Source organism: Mixophyes fleayi, chromosome 1 (genome assembly GCF_038048845.1).
Source record: "Mixophyes fleayi isolate aMixFle1 chromosome 1, aMixFle1.hap1, whole genome shotgun sequence".
Lineage (NCBI taxonomy): Eukaryota > Metazoa > Chordata > Amphibia > Anura > Limnodynastidae > Mixophyes > Mixophyes fleayi.
Window position 1 is genome coordinate 413,872,914 of NC_134402.1, and position 19,324 is coordinate 413,892,237.

At 38.4% G+C, this 19,324-nt stretch overlaps 1 protein-coding gene across 4 annotated transcripts in view; it reads left to right on the plus strand.

The window, feature by feature from the left end:
- ADAMTS6 (ADAM metallopeptidase with thrombospondin type 1 motif 6) overlaps positions 1–19,324 on the plus strand; it is a 232,850-nt gene that overhangs the window by 163,686 nt on the left and 49,840 nt on the right. For all 4 annotated transcript variants that reach the window (XM_075182881.1, XM_075182890.1, XM_075182867.1 and 1 more), the window contains 2 exons: positions 401–464; positions 14,025–14,127. In XM_075182881.1, the coding sequence (XP_075038982.1) occupies positions 401–464; positions 14,025–14,127 (167 nt within the window). The remainder of the gene's footprint in view (positions 1–400; positions 465–14,024; positions 14,128–19,324) is intronic.

Consider the following 19,324-nt stretch of genomic DNA (forward strand, 5'->3'; position numbering starts at 1 on the left):
ATGTAGTATTTTTTTATTATGTGTTGTTAATTCCCTATAGAAAGTTTTAAAATCATAACCTCTGCTCCCGTGTCATACTAAGCACACCATGCCAAGCTAGACATTATTGAATTAGATTATTATTACACCAGATATCACCCAGAGGCAATCACAAGGATACGTGCTTGTCTTTTTATCTGCCATTCCAATTCTATTCTCTTTTCAACAATGCTAGGGCTCAAAGAGCCAATAAGGAAAGTCATGTTGTGTTTTTACTATCCACCTCCAGCGCTTGGCGGTTATAGGCTAAAACCGAAATCTGATTTACTTCCATGTTGTTATATTTTAATATCCATGTGTCCGGTTGATGATATTGTTAAAATTGTAGACATAAAAAGTAAAACACAGTGCCTTTTTACAGGCCTTCAGGAGGAGGAAAATATTGCCTGGGAGAGAGGAAGCGATACCGGTCATGTAACACTGATGTAAGTAACTATAAATAATGCTGACTGCATTAGTCTTTGATTGACAGGTGAACATACATTTTCTCCAGCAGCGTTGCTGTTCATATACAGCTTTCCAAATCCGTACAGTTCCATACCATGCAGGTGGTATTTCATTAAACATTGGGGGGAGAAAACAAAGGAAATTACATCTGCGCTCGGTGGAAAAAAATTAGTATAAAGAACAAGATGCCTGTTGTGATAATAAACAGTGGACTTGGAAAGAACTATTTGTGTTTGGAAGAAATTGTAAAAACAAATAAACAAACAACTTTATTTATGGTATTGCTTCACTCCTACATCAGCTAATGTGACCCATAAGGAGTTATTTACTAATAAGGTGCAAATATACAGTTACCTCTAGCAATGTATCAGCAGAGCCAGATTAACGTAATGGGCTTTTTGGGCTATAGCCCAGGGGCCTCGAGCAGCTGGGGGGCCCTAACAAAGATTTTTTACTTAATAATGCCAGCGATCGGGTTAAGCACAGCCCCGCCGCCCCTGACTGCCATTGCCTCCCATTCATTCAAGTTAGGCAGGCGCAGTAAACAGCAAATCTGATGCTGTTAGCTACCCTGCTGTCGGTGCAAGCGCAGGTCGCAGTGCGCTGCTTGGTGATGAGGTCACATGAGACTATGACTCAGAAGAAGAGCAGAGGTGATACATTGCGGGCGGATCATGACTGGGGGTGGGGACATGAATTGGATGCAGGGGGGAGTGGGCTTTACAAATTACTGGGGGCCTCACAGTACCCTTAGACCAGGGGCCTAAATTGTCTTAATCCGGCCCTGTCCGTCAGCAATCAGATTTGAGCAATCTAGTGAAAGTTACACTATTAAAGCAAATATCTTATTGGTTACAATAAATATCTTATGGTTTGTTGCTCTGTATTTTAGCACTTGGTTAATAAATAAACCTCAGCGACTCTTAAAGGGGATATCTCATGTAAAAGTGCACCCCTCCCCTTCCTCCAAACCACTGCAATGGATTAGGCTAGGTGAAGCCTTTATGGGGTATTACCACTATTACTTGAACCTCGACCATGTCATGACAATATCTTTATATATTTGCTGGTCTTCAGGGTCCCTTACACATAAATGGTTAAAATCAGGAACCCAGACAGCCAGTACCTGGCATTTAAAACTATGGAAATCAAGTAATATTCTTTTTATTTATTGTTTCTCAGTACTTGGCGCAGAATCCAGCCTTTGGCATATATAGTTTAGTGGCTTTCTGGAGAGCACCACCCTAAATGTCATGCCTCTTTAGAGGTTCCCCAATGTTCATTTCTGTACTTGAGGTCTGGCTTGTTATTCCGCAGAACCCTGGTCTGTCCTGAATGCTTTTGGGAACACTATGGCCTAAATTTACCAGTAAAACGCCCTATCCCCAGAAAAAAAAGTACAATATGGAGCATATTCAGTTATGCGCGAGGTGCGTCCGGAACAGACCTGAAGGCACTTCATGTCACCGCGGATTTCCGTGCACACCCCATAGGATTGCGAAGGGAAATCCGCGATGTTGCGTTAGCGTAATAGCAAAAAAAAAATGCAGAGCCGCGATGTTGTGGCTTAATTGAATATGCCCCTATATCTTTTTTAATAAACACAGATGCAGTTCCTGTAACATTCAAGATAATTGTTTGCTTTCTTAGCCTCAATTTATTTATTCGTTTTTAAATGTACCTTTCAAAAATACCAAATTTTATAAAAAAGTTATATATACATTAAATTACAACGTATAACATTGTCTTAATGATCTCATCATTAGGATAACTATAAAGAAGTGTACCTATCATCTCCACGCTATGGTGGCAGCCACTTTGTGGGCTGAGCCAATTCACTAGGAAATAGTGACATCACTGAGGCACGAATCACAAAGAGCTAAATATTGGTTGTGCCCACAAACTGTGCAGATTAAGGTTGTCTTGTAATAATATTACTAAATAAACTAATATGAACTACATTAGCACAACCAACACCTACTCCATCAGAGCAATATATACACAGTCAGCAATTGTTGATATAATACAAGTTATGGTCAGTGAAAGATAAATAAATGAATGCAAGAGGGGATACAGCAATGTTCACTACGTTCTTGATGTGGATCTTGCATACAGCTTGTTCTCTGACTACATGAATCTCAGTACTAGATTTAAATAAATCTTCAAAGCTGAGGATTCAGTAAAATGCTCATTAGAACTATCTCTCCAAGGTTGAAACCTCTCCAGTGTTTCACATAATTATATGGAGAGCTATTATTTTCATGGAATGTTCATATCTCTCAAGTTCTCTAGAAAAGCGCAATAAAAGGATGTGTTTCTCAAGGGATAGAGCCCTTTTATATATAAACAGTTATATACAGAGGATTATAATGGGCTATTTAAAAGTGGTATATACAACCACCATGTCCAGTTAGACTATAATAGATATAAATGACACTAGCGCTACTGTAGCAAAGTGATGATTAGCTGGCACTCTCCATAAATATGCAGTTCTGCATATTTTCCTTAATGGGGAGAAGGATGCAACAAATAACATTTAGGGGTAGATGTTTTAAAGCTTCTAAAAAGGAAAAGTGGAGGTGTTGACCGTATCACCCAATCAGATTCTAGCTATCATTTATCTAGTACTTTGTAGAAAATAATAGCTAGAATCTGATTGGTTGCTATGGGCAACACCTCCAGTTTTCCTCTTTAGAGGCTTTATTAAATCTACCCCTTGGTATCACATAGCAGTTTCTGTATGCTCACCATTACTTCACATCTTTAGCGGACATGGAGTAATCCGTTAGTGTTGGGTGTGCGTGGCAATGAGACATGTTTTTTCAGACTGTGAGTTAACTTTTAAAAAATGCAGACGCTTCTGCTTATTTGCTACTTCTCTCACACAGTGGGGTATTTAGACTGAGGCCTGTACGGCGAGGACAAATCAAGCTGCTAGTTGGGATTTCGGCACCCCACTCTTGATTAATGTTAGCATTAACCGTCTGAGAACCTGACAGTCTGTGCATGACAAATGTGTTGCTTAAACCTGCTGTTTTTCTCAAACCGTTTATGCACAGTGTCAGCATCCATCATCCCTTTAATAATTTTTAAAGACATAACTCTTTGCTGATTCTGCTCTTTGTTAACAAAAAAATAAAATAAAAAATCTCTTACTTTTCTAGGATAAGCTAATTCCTCTCCCTCCTTCCCCCGACTGTTCGTCTTACATGAAAATGACATTACTCCTCCAGGCCACTCTTTCTTGTATATTAGAAGGCTGTGCATTCTTATGAAGCAATGCTTATTAATTTAGAACCTTCCTAATGCAGACTAAAAGCCAGGAAATGAAAAATGTCACTAGCAGCTGTGTGGTAGAAGTAAAACTCTCTTACGTTGCACTCCATGCTTGTGCTAACTCTAGTGGCCCGTGGGAGTATTTACAAGCCTCCAGTTTATTCTTGTTGATTACATCTCTTACTCTTCACACCACTGAAACAGAGGACATTTCAGATGCAGCTTATGTGTGATGTGTGTTACAAGCCAGAACAGAGAGTTCTTTATCAACATTAATGCTACATATCCACCGGCGATTAAAGTACATTTTCTTGACCTGTGAGTCTCCACTATGTTAAGTATCACGAATTTTGAGGTGCTGTAACGTGTTTACCTCACTATGTACCCCCCTCTCCCCCCTTCTTTTTTCTGGTCTTCCCCATCTTTTTTTTTTCTGTATACCTTCTATTTGTAAGAAAAATAAAAATACTATTGAAGTTAAAGTACATTTTCTTTACGCATATTAAAATGCATATAAACTGCATGTGTTTGAAATGTATTTGGATATGCATTTGTAGGTGAATATATAATGTTGTACACGTGTCAAACGCAGTTAAATGGAACAAGTGTCAATCAAAATAACGCGCCGCAATGATCGTTGATGCATGTGTAAATGGCAATTATGTATGGTGTCGTTTTATAGAGTGGTTTTTCACACCTGTATACATGCACTTATTTGGCATTGAACACACTTGTTAAACGTATCATTTTAGTGCTGGTGGGTACGTAGCATAAAGACACGGTAATCTATAGAAACCAATCACCAGTCAGCTTTTGTCTGTCTCATGCACATTAGGCAGTGAAAGCAAATATCTTATTGGTTGCTATGGTTTAGTGCCAACTTGCACCTTTGAGCTATATTAATAAATACCCATTAGTTACCTCTATTCTATCTTGAAGTGTTATTTTCACTGACTTTACACCGAGTTTTTCTCAGTTCCATGTGGACCATTGCACTAAAACGGTATTTTAAAAAGTGGATTGGGTTTGGAATCTTTGAGTTGATGGACAGAATGAGGCTGATCGCATATGAGAGATGTTTTCTTGTTTCATAAAGTACACTTTGCATTTTAATGGACATACCCAAAAGGAATTATTACTTCTTGTTTTTTTTCTTCTGTAATTTTCCTATGCCGCGAAGTCACACATACCAAAGGCAGCATCATACTGCTCAGGGAACACAATGTTTTTACTAGTCGTGTGGTGTAATTCACAAATATCCAGACTTCTCTTAGCATTTTGGTATGTTTCTCATATTTTTAAAATGTGCAATCGCTTCACCTTCCAAATCCTACAGCCTTGACATGCTGCGGTAGGAAGTAGAATACAAATAAGCTGTAATTACCAAGGATTTCGAAAGGATATTGTTATACGTTACAATAGCGATGCAGATACAATAAGCTATCATTACAGCTTAGCCACTAGTAGTCACAGTATTGACAATGCAGTATTGTGAGTTGAGAAATAGTCTTTGCTTTGCAAACAAATAACAGCATAATGCTAAATGAATTACCCTTTTTTTATGTAGTAGTGCAGCATTATGTCACGGTTTTCATATCTTCTACAAATGATTGACCTTAAGCGATTTACCATTATTTTATTTCTTCTCTACTTCTTTTGCGAACAGTCTGTAATGGCTCCTTTACATAAGAGTATTTAGTGTTCAGCAGGGGAAATTAAACAGCCATAGGGATCATTCATCCTTAAAACACCACCAATCCTCTGTTTCTACAACAGCCATAGAACATTGATCAAGACATTTAAACCCTAAAGTTGGCTACACACACACATAGTAGTTCTGCTGGGTTGTTTTAGGCTCAATGCTATTAGATATGTTTGATGAAATCATGAATGGATTTGATTGGGAAGGTCTGAAGATCTGCTTGTTTGATGACCACATTGTATGTATTTGTATTGCCCTCTGGGCATTTGGCCTAACTCCAGAACAATTGGATGTGTCCAATGCGGCCCACAGATCCTATTGCATATCGATTAAGTTGAACTACCAGGTTTGTTGACTGCACAGCCACCTAGTGACATCATTTGCAAAGTTGAGGTGACAGATTAAGTGGATATTGTTATTTTGGATATTGTTGCCTTTGGGAGAGGGATGACAAGGTAAATGACAAAGGTAGTGATAGTGATCATTTTGCCCTTTAATATGCATGTACATAATTCAAATGATCTTAAAAAATGTGGAAAAATCAACAGTAGACACTCTTTTTTTTTTTTTTTTTTTTTTTTTAAAGCATGGCAAAAGTGCTTGTGCAGAGTCCAAGGTGGGCAACTACCTTGTCAGAAATGTCAGCAAGGCTTAGTTTCTCTATGGAAAACCTGATATATTCAATGCTCGGTATTCACAACACGCCATGGTGTGCTAGTAAAACAATAACTAATGTCAATAAACATTTCTGTAACACTTGACGAAAGTATCGTAAACCTGTTTTTATGAATAAACCAGGTCGAAATTAATCTTGAAACCAGCATCATTGTCATCTGTTTCCTTCCGTCCCCAACAATCCACTGAGACTGCACTCACAAAAGTCATTACTTATCTATCTACAACAAAGTCCAAGGAGCACTTCTCCATTGGCTCAAGGGTGCACGTAATCATAACATGAGACTGATAAACGCTAACTGCTGATTGGTTTCTATGAGTTACTGCACCTTTATGCTGCATACACACTAGCAGTAAAGTTATTCATTCAAAATTTGATTTTAGTGCCAGATAAGTGCACATAAATGGATGTGAAAAATCACTTTACAAAACGATACTATACATCATCATCATTTATTTCATCATCATCATTTATTTATATAGCGCCACTAATTCCGCAGCGCTGTACAGAGAACTCACTCACATCAGTCCCTGCCCCATTGGAGCTTAGTCTAAATGCCCTAATATAGACACATACACACACACACACACACACACACACGGAGAGACTAGGGTCAATTTTAGCAGCCAACTAACCTACCAGTATGTTTTTGGAGTGTGGGAGGAGACCGGAGCACCCGGAGGAAACCCACGCAGACATAGAGAGAACATACAAACTCCACATACATAATTTGCATTTATACATGCATGTAATGATCATTGCAGAGCGTTATTTTGAATGTCACTTGTTCCATTTAATTGCATTTAACACTTGTTCAGCACAGTTGAGAGAGATAGATATATATATATATATATATATATATATATATATATATATATATATATATATATATATTATGCATAACAAATATATTTGCAGTTTATATCTATTTTAGGGGTGGTACTAGAGTACGCTTTAATAAAGAGATGGTGTTTCAGAGGGCATTTAAAAATCTGACAGCTGTGGGAGTGTTTGATCGGGCGTGGTAGGATATTCCATAAGTGTGTAGTGGCACAGGAGAAGTCTTATGGAACGGATTGAGAGGCGCAGGTCAGAGTTAGATGTAAGAGGACAGGGGGAGAGAATTTTGAGATAAGATTTTGGATGTTTGAAGGGGTGGATTTTGTTGAGGACTCTGTAGGTAAGGGTGATTAATTTGAATTGGATTGTGGAGGACACAGGGAACCAAGTTAGGGATTTGCAAAATGGTGCAGAGTGGCAAGAGAGGAAGATCAGTCTTGCTGCTGCATTTCAGACAGATTGAAGTAGGGATACATAGTTGAGGGAAATGCTAGACAGGAGGAGGTTGCACTAGTCAAGGCGGGACATAATGATAGTGTGGATAAGTGTTTTGGTAGCATCTTGGGTAAGAAAATAATATATTTTGGCAGTGTTTCTACATTGGAGGTAACAGTACTGGGAGAGTGACTGGATGAGTGTAATAAAGCAGAGGGTGGAGTTGAGTGTAACACCAACGCAGCGGGCTTGGGAGACTGAGAAAATTGTGGTGTTAAAAGTAAAGTGAGGGAGATTTGAAAGAAGATGATAAGCTTTGTTTAGGACATGTTGAGCTTTGCTTTGTGCTGAGATATCCATTTGGACATAACGGACATAGCATTTAAGCCAAAATTGATTTCACTACTCGACACAATCCCCAAATGAACAGAACAGAACTCGCCCAATTTGACCAGTCGCAAGCGTGGTCTAATTGGACAGCAGTTTTGTAGGTCAGTATCGACCTGTGTATGGTCATCTTTAGTTGAACTATTTCACTGTTTCACTTACAGGATCTGGCCTCACAACTAATTTTCCATATGCTAAGTTAATATTGTGCCACCCAAAAGATTCAGATCATTCCTGGACTATTTGTCCTTGGCATTTTCTTGATTCTTCATTTGTTTTGTTTTTACGGTTATTCAGGTTTCAGTTTTTCCTCCCTCATTTCTACAGTAGCCTCAGCGAGACTAGAGAAACATGAGTTTTTTATAATACATAATCATGGGGTGGGGGGGGGGAGCATTGATGCATGAACTTTTAAGAGCTCGTGCACAACAGCTGTATACAATTTGTATTGAGGCTTGATAAAAGGTATTACAGTCTGCAAAAACTCAAGTCGATCGAATTAATATGTTTCTCCAGTGACCATTGCTGGTTCAGTCTAAACAAATGTTTTGATTGTTGATTTAAATAATGCTTGAAACAACTGTGCAGAGCCAGAACACTAAAGACTTGTTATAAGAAGAAAAACATAGCTTGCTGATTCAGAGATTGTCTAACAGCAATTGCTGTAACTTGATCCCACCACTGTCAGGAGTAGAAGATGCTGCTGAGAGTTCAGTGGTGACTTTCTTCATTTTCAAAGCAAACATGAAAAAGTATTGCTTCATCTTATACATCTTTAACAAATAATTGTTATTGTTCACACACATCACATTATCAATCCATTTTTGTTTAGCCATGCCAAATATTTTCTTGTTGCTTAGGCAATCAACCTGTTGATATATAAGAAATAATGATAAAATTCTATAAGTTACTCAGGGGTATAGTTATAGCAGCAATCCCACATAGAAAGTTTATTAATCTTTTTCTTTAAATATCAAGTTGAGTACCTTTTCAGCATTCCTCTCATCGTCATTTTTGTTAGCCTCCTACAAATTATTGTCTCCTTTTCAAAATCTCTCTGGAGGATGCAACATATGTCCGCCAGTCACACACACACTCTCAGGCTCATAACTCTCAGTATGTCAAGAGAAGAAGGACCATTTTACAGCAGACAGAGCTCAGAGGGGAGCTTCAAAGCCTCTCTACTTACTACATCATGTGCCATGGGATTATGGTTGCAGTCATCATTTATTTATTTATATATATATGGTAGTCATGTACAGAATTATAAGTCATTAATAGCAGCCTGAAGAAACAAACCAAGGAAATTGGTAATTATCAAGAGTCTTATTAGAGCCTGCCACAATGATTTATATTAAAAAGACACACCTCGTTTTTCATGGGATTGCTGCTTTGAACAATTTAAGGGAGAGAGGAGGCACACCTTGTACCGGTGGTAGTCACTTTAACGGTGCTGATAACACCGACAGTGACTACCACGAACCCACAAAAATGAAACTCACTTGCCCGACTCATAATAAATGATGACTGACCTTAACAATGACACAAGTCCCCGACAGAGTGATAACAAATCCCGATCAGCAGAAAGAATGGCAGCGTCTTTTGACGTCACTTTAAATTTTAACCTCTATATCAGTCTTTTTAAAGCGGCAATGCAAATTCTCATATGATCTAACTCTAATACTTAGGCTTAGTGTTAGGGTTAGGGTTATGGCTAGGGTTATGGTTGGGGTTGGGTTTAGGAATAAGAATAAGGTTAGGGTTAGGGACCCGGCATTGCCGCTTTAAAAATACTGATATTGAAGTTGCAATTTAAATAAACCTCAAAACAGGCTGCCGTTCTTACTGCTGATCGGGATTTGTTATCAGACGGTCAGGGACTTGTTGTGTCATTGTTAAGGTCAGTCATCATTTAGTATGAGTCGGGCATCTGAGTTTCGTTTTTGTGGGTTTGTGGTAGTCACTGTCGTTTACACCACCTCCGTTAATTCGTACCACACCCCCTTGTACAACAAAAACATAGACATTCACCTTTATCCAGTTTCACAATATCTTTAAGAGATATACAGTTGTGAAAAGAGATGCGCAAAGAATAGAGTTTTGCAATGGTTCAACGTTCCAGTGGCACAGTCTTCGAGTTCATCCCAAGGGCCCCGTTCTGCTCTTTGGGGCTTCTCTGCAGATGCTCTGACCCCACTTATGCTCAGAAGGTCCTGCATTGCCAGGTTTCCCTCTCCTCCAAGCACAGTAGAATCTGTAACCACTGCAGTCTTCTGTATTGGGGGTGGGGAAGACTTTTTTACTGGGTGACTCTACTTATAGATCAAGGAGCCACGGTGGATGTAGTTTATCTGGATTCAATAAGGCTTTTGACACTGTCCCACATTGCAGACTGTTAAATAAACTCGAAAGCTTGGGATAGGATTCTAAGATGGTTGAATGGATAAGATCTTGGTTGCAGAATAAAAAAAAAAACAATAGTAAATGGAGTGCCTTCACAGGAGGGAAATGTTACCAATGTAGTACCTAAAGGATCTGTACTTGGACCAGTGCTTTTTAATGTCTTTATTGGTGTCCTTGCACCATTGAAGGAAAAGTATGGCCTTTTTGCAGATGACTCAGAGATATGCAACAAGGTAGACACACCAGGAGGGTTAAAACAAATGATTGATGATCTAGATAGACTAGAGGAATGGTCAAGAGAGTGGCAACTACAGTTTAATGCCAAAAATTGCAAAATCATGCACTTGGGTCTTAAAAACCCAAAGACTAAATATAGTATAAATGGTACTATAATGGTAACTACTGAGGAGGAACGGGATCTAGGAGCCACTTGTTCAGGTGACTTAAAGGCAGGTTAGCAACGGAACAAAGCAATGAGGAAGGCAAGTCAAATACTTGGTTACATAGGGAGAGGAATAAGTAGCAGAAAGTAAGAAGTAATAATGCTACTGTATAAATCATTGGTACGGCCTCACCTAGAATACTGTGTTCAATTCTGGAGACCATATCTCCAAAAGGATATATGACCAGAATGGGAAGACTTTGGCGTCAGTTGGTCAGCTTAAACATATATTGCAATATGTGGAACTAACATTCCCTGTGTTTAATATAGAACAGTACCTGATATAGCATTAATTATGTGTTTGGAGAGTGCAGAGTATCCCTGTTTATATATATATATATATATATATATATATATATATATATACATATACACACACACACATTAGAGACTGTGCAAAGAAGGGCAACTAAAATGGTGCATGGCCTACAGCACAAAACTTACCTGGAAAGTCTCAAAGATCTTAATATGTAGTTTGGAGCAGAGAAGGGAATGGGGGACATGACAGAACCTTTCAATTATATCAAGCTTTGAATAAGGTACATGAGTGAAACATTTTTCAAAGGAAGAGAAGTATTAGAACTTACTCCACAGAAAGGTTGGTGTGTAACTGATGTGAGTGAGTTCTCTGTTCAGTGCTGCGGAATTAGTGGCACTATATAAATAGCTGATGATGATGAGTGGAATAGCCTCCCATCAGAGTTGATGGTGGCTAATGCAGTAGAGTAATTTAAACATGCTTGGGATAGACATAAGGTTTGAGGTTACCATAGGTTACAAATGAGGCAGACTAGATGGGCCAAGCTAATCTTATCTGCCATCAAATTCTATGTTTCTATGTAATTTTGCACTGTGTAATGGTCCCTTCATGATTACATCTTTACAACCATAGTGTGAGCAACAAATATAATGGGAGGTTAAGACATTTATGGAAGGAAAGACATTAAGACATTTATTTGATGGAAATTTCAGAGACCAATATTTCAGTTTTAATAAAAAGATTGGTTGTTATTTTAAACTTGCATAGTATTGATGTGGTCTGTATGTTTCAGTCTCTAGTACAAACATTGAAGTGAAGATTGACCTTCTCGGGTAGATCACTTATTGAGTGCTGTGCTGATATTGACTCTCTGTAGATTTTTTTCAATTGGAAGTAAATCTCTTTATATGAAGATATAAACTATTCCATGTATTAATATGTTGAATATGCGCACCAAATGAAATCTATACTTCTTTATTGCAAAATTATATCAGTGACACATCTTACATTAACTAGAATCTGTATTGAACAATTCTATAATAGAGTAAGATTTTATTTCTGCTTTTCACCTAACACTATACTTTCTCTTTTATCTGTTTTTTCACTCTATTGCATTGCTCCTGGCAAGGACATGTTTTATAAGCAGTGCTCGGTCTCGCTATATAAAAGGATGACGATTAAAGAAGTGGAAGTTGCTCAATCAATTTATAGGCTATAGCAGGTGCTTGAAAGGGTGGGGTTATTCTGAAAGGAACAATCACACAGAGATCCCGCAGCACACTGCTATAGCCAGCAACAGATCTGCCATTTCTACTGTAGATAAAAATGCAAGTCTTAGTTGCACACATTTGCAAATGTATGTGGGTTTTTTGGTTGCCGTGCAACCATTTTTTTCTCCAGCATAAGGACTTGTTCTTTCCTCTCAGTAGTGGAACCCTAGACTTGGCTTATTCTTTCAACCTTTTAGGCAGCCTTTATATAGTAAACTACCAGATAAAGTGCGTGGAGGCATTATCGGAAGAGCAGAAGGTTGCACCATCCAGTGGTAGGCGTTCGTGGCATGAGGGCCTTCATTGCAAGTATGGTGTCTGCCCCCTAGTGTTATACAGAGCAGTGCACATACTCCAATAATATCAGGACACTGATAATAAGAATAACAGGATAATGCAGGTGTCCTGTCCACATTTTAAGGCTGTGCATGTTTCTTGCCCCGCTGGGGATAACATAACAAAAGCCATTATTACATAAGTTTATTAATGTGTATATATATATATAATATATATGTGGTCACTACATGATAACCGCAAAACCCACAATAATGGGCGACTGGTCATTGCATTAAGATGTTGCAGTGCCCCTTAAGACTAATAACTTAATAAGTCTTGGCAGAAGACATGAAAGCATCTGCTGGCACGGAGGGATCACCATGCTCCACGGGGCACTATTACTTCACAAACTACATCAGTTTCCTATAAGGAAACCATAGACTTCACTCCTCATCAATGGTTGCTGCTTCGGATTTTAGCTCTGGACAGAGTTTTAGTGGTTTAGGGCATATGTTGAACATGAAACTCTTTCTTTTTCTCCTGCATTCCTCATAAAATTATTTATACTGGTAGTTGATGGGCTTCATTACGTTGCACAGCATTTCGATAATTCCCTTAGCAGGAGGCTAATGGCACATCTCAGGACAAACTGAGAAACAGCTGCTCCTGCAGAACTTTAACTGCTTTTCCAAAACTCTGTTTACGTTTGAGATTCTTCATCTGTTTTTTATGTGTGTTTATAAGGAGATACCTGATGGATTAATTGCTAAGGGATCCTTGACATGCATTGGAGATTAAAGCTGTTGAGGAACTGATGTAACACTTAGAACTGTTTATATAACCTCTATCATATTATGCCTGCCCAATATTACAAAAGATATAATTTAGTCTGCATGCCAACTGTACACTCTTCCACTATTGTAAGGTTTAACAGTTGTTGCACAATATTACAGACTCATCTAATGGAGTTCTCCGATTTCTTTTTAAAGTGGAGCTGTCACCTACACGCGTAGGACATTTTTTAGTGCTACCAGTATTCATGAAAATACAGCCTCTTAAATCAATTAGAACCATAATGTCATTAGTTCCTGGTGAATTAATAGGGTTTGTTTTAAAAAAATTTGTATGCTGAGTAAAACGAAATTATAATTAAGCTCTGTAAACATGTATATTATGCACATGCATATATCATTTTCATTATAATGCACCTTTTCATTTGTATTTTGGTTATTGTGTGTCTTTCTAGAACCCTGCTGATGTGACTGTAGCTATTGCTGTGATTAGGTTTTGTCAGTGGCTAAAGCTCTGCATCCTCAATAGCCTAAAACACAGTACAGTGGAAGAATATCAGAATAACAACAACTAACAAGTATAATCAAAACACTGTAAGCTTTCCTAATGCGATAATATAAAAATATAAGTCATATTTAATTTACATAGTTAAGTTAAAAAAAATTATTTAGGGGATAGATCTCCTTTTAATGTTGGTAATGTTTATCCGTGGGCCGCAAAATTAAATGATGTTCTGATGTAGCAAATTAAGATAAACCTGAATTTTTTATTATTTTTAGCCTTGTCCATCAGGGTCTCGAGACTTCAGAGAAAAGCAGTGTGCGGACTTTGATAATATGCCTTTTCGGGGGAAATATTACAACTGGAAACCCTACACTGGAGGTAAGGTGTGATTGTGACAGCAATGATGTCATGTAAAAGGGATGACTATTTTCAGACCTCCCCCACCCCCTTTCTATTATAGGATCCTATTCAAGACTACAAGCATAGGCACTTTTCTGTGTTTTCAACTGCTTTGTTACTGACATAACTTCATACAAATTGTCCATATATATATATATATATATATATATATATATATATATATGTTACAGAGATTATTATTATTATTATTTATTTATAAGGCGCCACAAGGTTTCCGCAGCGCCGAACACAGTACAAACAATGGACAGTACAGGGAATAACAGTACAGAACAATAAACGAGTAATACCGAGACTTCAGATGTTCCAGGAAAATCAAGAATATTGAGGTTGGAGCAGAAGAGAAGGTAGAGAGACAGGAGGGAGAAGGGCCCTGCTCATTAGAGCTTACATCCTAAAGGGAGGGCAACAGACAATTGGCACAGAGGGAGTCAGAGGAGGGGAGCAAGCGCACCCTTTTCAAAGGAGGATCCAGGAGATGAGAGCGAGCATGGAAAGAGGGTTAAGTGGAGGGCTGGTAAGCCTTGAGGAAGAGATGAGTTTTGAGTGCCCGTTTGAAGGAGCACAAGTTAGGGGATAGACGGATGGAGCGAGGGAGGTCATTCCAGTGCAAGGGGGCAGCTCGGGAGAAGTCTTGAATTCTGGAGTGGGATGAGGTTATTAGAGTGGAGGAGAGGCGACGGTCATTGGCCGAGCGCAGGGAACAGGCGGGAGTGTGTATGGAGAGGAGATTGGAGATATAGGGGGCAGTAGACTGGGAGAGGGCCTTGTAGGTGAGGGTAAGAAGTTTGAAAAGAATTCGATAGGGGAAGGGGAGCCAGTGAAGGGCAAGGCAGAGATTGTCCCCTTTTGGACATGTCTTTCCAAAGTAGAGCTGCTTCCATGTAGCAGTTAGCTGGAGGGCCCTGTCTTTGAAGTCTTTCAAACTTCTGTAGATTTATGGGTGATGTGAAGGTTCCTCTTGATTTGGATGCCGATGTCAACCAATCAAATGTAATTTTCACTACAAAACTCCCATCTCTAATATTATAATATTTACCTGCTCCAGCATTTAGTCTTGTGCGTTCCAGCATTCTACACAGGGTTCACCGATATTGATATTAAGTCTGCTCTTCTAACTGCTATGTATTAGGGCACAACCTAGTAAGGGGTATTTGAAAGTTGGTACACCCTTTAGTATTAGGCTTTGGTTACTGCCGGATTATTGCAAATAAGCAAGAAGAACAAAATACGGAGCAGTGTCTGTGGTGTTTTGGGCATTGATCATGTGAAGATGTGATAATTGTCTTGTGTCTAAATAGTTTTGCTAGTTCAGAGGGTTAGTCTAGAGAAGACCTGTTGATTTGTATGGGGGATAAACTCTTTCTTATGTTGCATACTGAACAAAGAGCAGAATCGTAATCCACAAGCCTGCCATACAAACAGCCGATAATGATTTAAGATTCAACCCGTAATCCTTTCTTGTGCTATTATACAGACACAGTGCTGTCTGCTTGAGGAAAAGAAGAACTGTAAACTCAACTGGTCTGAATTTTGTAACATTTTACTGTGTAACATCCCAGATTCTTTATATGCAGGAAGATTAGGTCATGCTTTTAATGTGCTTTTCCATTGACTTCACCACTTGAAGGAAACACATCTCAGTGCACCATGAACTGGACGCACACATAGTGCTAAATTGAATACAAACTGACAAAACATGAATTAATTCAGAATTTGTCATTTCTAATACTACGTATGAGTGTTTTTTATTTAGAGTGGAACTTACTGTGACTGGAAAAAAACATCTCTTCATACAGGAGAAATATGTGGATGGATATTTTATAATAAACAAAAATCAGTTTTATGATCTTATGTTCTAAGCTTTTGATGAGCTGTGGACTACAATATCTCTCTCAAAGTACAGTGCTGTGTATATGGAGAGCACAGAAAATTGTAAGAAATGCATTGTTTATAAATTACGCTAGTTACTAGTGATGGGGATGGACTCATAAACGTGAATGATCTCTGTTTGAACAAGGCAAGAGAGTACACATTTTGGTACAACATATCACAAATCTGTAAGGGGTTCAGTTCCACTAATTCCAGATTTATAATTTATTTTGTTTTGTTACATGTTTTACGAAACAAATACATGCACACACAAAGATAATAAGCCTATTTTGTATTTGCCCTCCCTGCTTTTGTCACATTAATTTTAGTCTTGTGACTTCTCTCCTCTCATCCCCCATAGCCCAATCCAACTCCATTCTCTCCATCTACTCCCCATCTGTCCATATGTTAATATGTATTAAAGAAGAGTGTTTAAAGTACAGCAAACTGCAAGACAATAAGAAGCAATAATGATAATAGTAAGAATTGCAACGTATCTTCAGAACAAGGGAAAACAGGGTAGGTTAATTGGCTTCTGATAAAATTGACCCTAATATGTGTGTGGTAGGAAATCTAGCTTTAAGAGCCATTGTTTGAAGGACTGATGTGAATGACTACATATTTTCTGTACAGTGCTGCGCTATATAAAGATAATAGATAAATAATTTCTATGGACAGTAGTTTCTGAGGGCAAATGTTTACTACTGTCTGTGGAAAGTCGGGCCAGTTGGTAACCATGGGAGAGGGCGTTGCCTCTGTTGGCCTACAAACTGCCTCACATCTTCTCAAAACAGCTCTGGATGCAAAAGTTGTGGGAAGATTTTTTTGGTTCTTAATACTTCGGTTCCCGTAGCCAGTTAAGTTATATGAGGAATATATTGCAGACTTCATAGTATGAAGCCTTTTTTTTTTTTTTTGTCGTTTGTTTTTTTGTCAGTAGCTGAAGGACTTGGCTTCCAGCAGGACTGAGCCTTTAACTAGATGGCTGGAATTTTTCAGTATTAATTCTATAGCCATAACGTTTACATAAGTGACATTCTTTGTCTAGCGGGCTGAGGTTACGCATAAAGTCTTTATAAAACACGCTGATTGACTTCCAGTGTACTGGAGGATGAGGTGACTTGAGGTGAAACAGATGGCCAAAAAAGGACAGATCAGGTCACAATTGGGTTAGGAATTTGTAAATGAGGAGGTACAATTAATCAGTGACTTACCCAGAATAAGAACTTTTTCACCAATGCCATGTTTGCAGCATCATGTGGATTGGACTGAAGTTTTGCAAGTGCCCCGAATCTATGGGACATTCTTTCATGATTTTTAATTGTCTTATGGTTTAGTTGATAAAGGCCTCGGGCCCTTCTGTATTAGCGGATTCCTTATTCTACAAAAATAAAAAATAAATGGCTCTGGAAGTTCTCCAGGGAGAACACTTACAATGCTTACTAGTGTAAGTACAGTATCATTATAAGAACTGTATTTATTCAGCAAGTTGTGATGTGTACATTTCCCTAAATTCTAGATTTTTTGGGGCCCCGGAGTCTTACAGTTCCAAAATCCAGCTATAGTGAACAGCGGTCCAGAAACCAATTCTCAGCTAGGCAACAATACAATACAATTCTCTTTCCTTTCAATAACAAGGTCACCTATGATCAAGCCAAAATATTGTACAGCTGAGTAGGCCTCCTAAAATGTCATAGAATGTGTGCAGGTACTTTTTTTTTTTGTGCTACCTTCCTCTTTGTTGCTAATGTACAATCTTCAGATGGAAGAAATTACTTCTATGCATATGTATGGTTTTAATCGTTTTAGGGGACAATTTATAAGATAATCTAACATGTGCTCCTTTGTCAGCAACAGTCTGAATGGCCTAAAAATATATCCTCTTTTTGTTGAGCTGTGATAGATCCACTCTAAGAGCCCTGGGGGTGTATTTTTACTATGTGGCGATTCCATATTGACGGGAATCGGCGGTTCTACATTTAATGTACTTATGATAACTATATGGTCTCCTTAATTAGCTGAGTGCTGGTCCCTCAGTTTTTTATCTGCTCTGGGCACCCTAGTTTTTAAAGCAGTCCCTGCTACCCAGAATTTCACCACTGTGGTTAGAGAGGCTCATAGTCGGTGCGCTATAAAGATCTTTAATACAATAATTATCTCTTAGTCATCTATCTGTAGTCAGTGATGACAATATTTTGCTGGAGATAATGTGGAGGGCGACTCTTGTGCTTTAGATCTAGAGTTGCAAGCAGCACCTATGATAGTGTTACAATGATATTTTGTGTACCCCATGTATCTGCCCTGATCACTCTGTGAGCCGGTTGTAGCATTCTTTGCTAATGTGATAGCTCTGTACTTACACAGGGTATACTATTATGTACTGGCTATATTGTAATATGGGGGTGTACAAACATTAACCTTAAGATGCTCAAACACTGATTATGTTGTATTCTATGTGTCCGATTGGTGGGATAGCCAGCAAATGTAAATTGCAATGGGGCCATCAGCATGTTTGTTCAGATTGGATCTTGATTGTTCAAGACAATACAGTTTGTTGACCCACAAGTACTAATTTGGCCCTATCCTCTCAAAAACTGCCTTTTAAAAGGTAAATGTGGCTAGATCTACTGCATCCTTTACCTATAGCTGTCACACGGATTTCCAGGCTTGAAAATGTAGCTCATTAAGCATAATTGTTTAAACATTTTTATGCATTTCACAGTTTCTCATGTTCCATATTTTTTTAAACTTCATTTTATCTTTGGTGATCAACTGCTTAGACGGATTCCTTGCATTCCTGTCCAAAATGTTTTCCTATACATATGATAAGATAAAGTAATATATCTGCTCACATACAGTAACTCATGGTCAAAGGGGAAGACAGCATTATGTCCTGTTTTATCTTTACAATTCATAAGGTCGTTCTCGTGTCAGAATTGGAGTTAGTGTGAGACTCCAAACTGTCTGATAACAAGTTTTTTATTGTTGGAAAATAAAGTTTGAATACTCTGTATTCTTCTAAATTTTAACTTCATATGGAACTGCAGAGGGTGAATCGTAATTAGAAATGTCTATTGGGTAGGTTTAAAAAGTCTTCTAAAATGAAAAGTGCAGGTGTTGCCCACAGCAGCCAATCAGATCCGCACATGTGGTCCTTCAGCCAATCAGTGCCGCACATGTGGTCCTTCAGCTATATCGCATTGCCCCTCACTGATTTAACTAGTAGGTGTGATACATCTACCTGTATAACTTCTGTGTGTACTTGTATATGACAAATCACCAGATG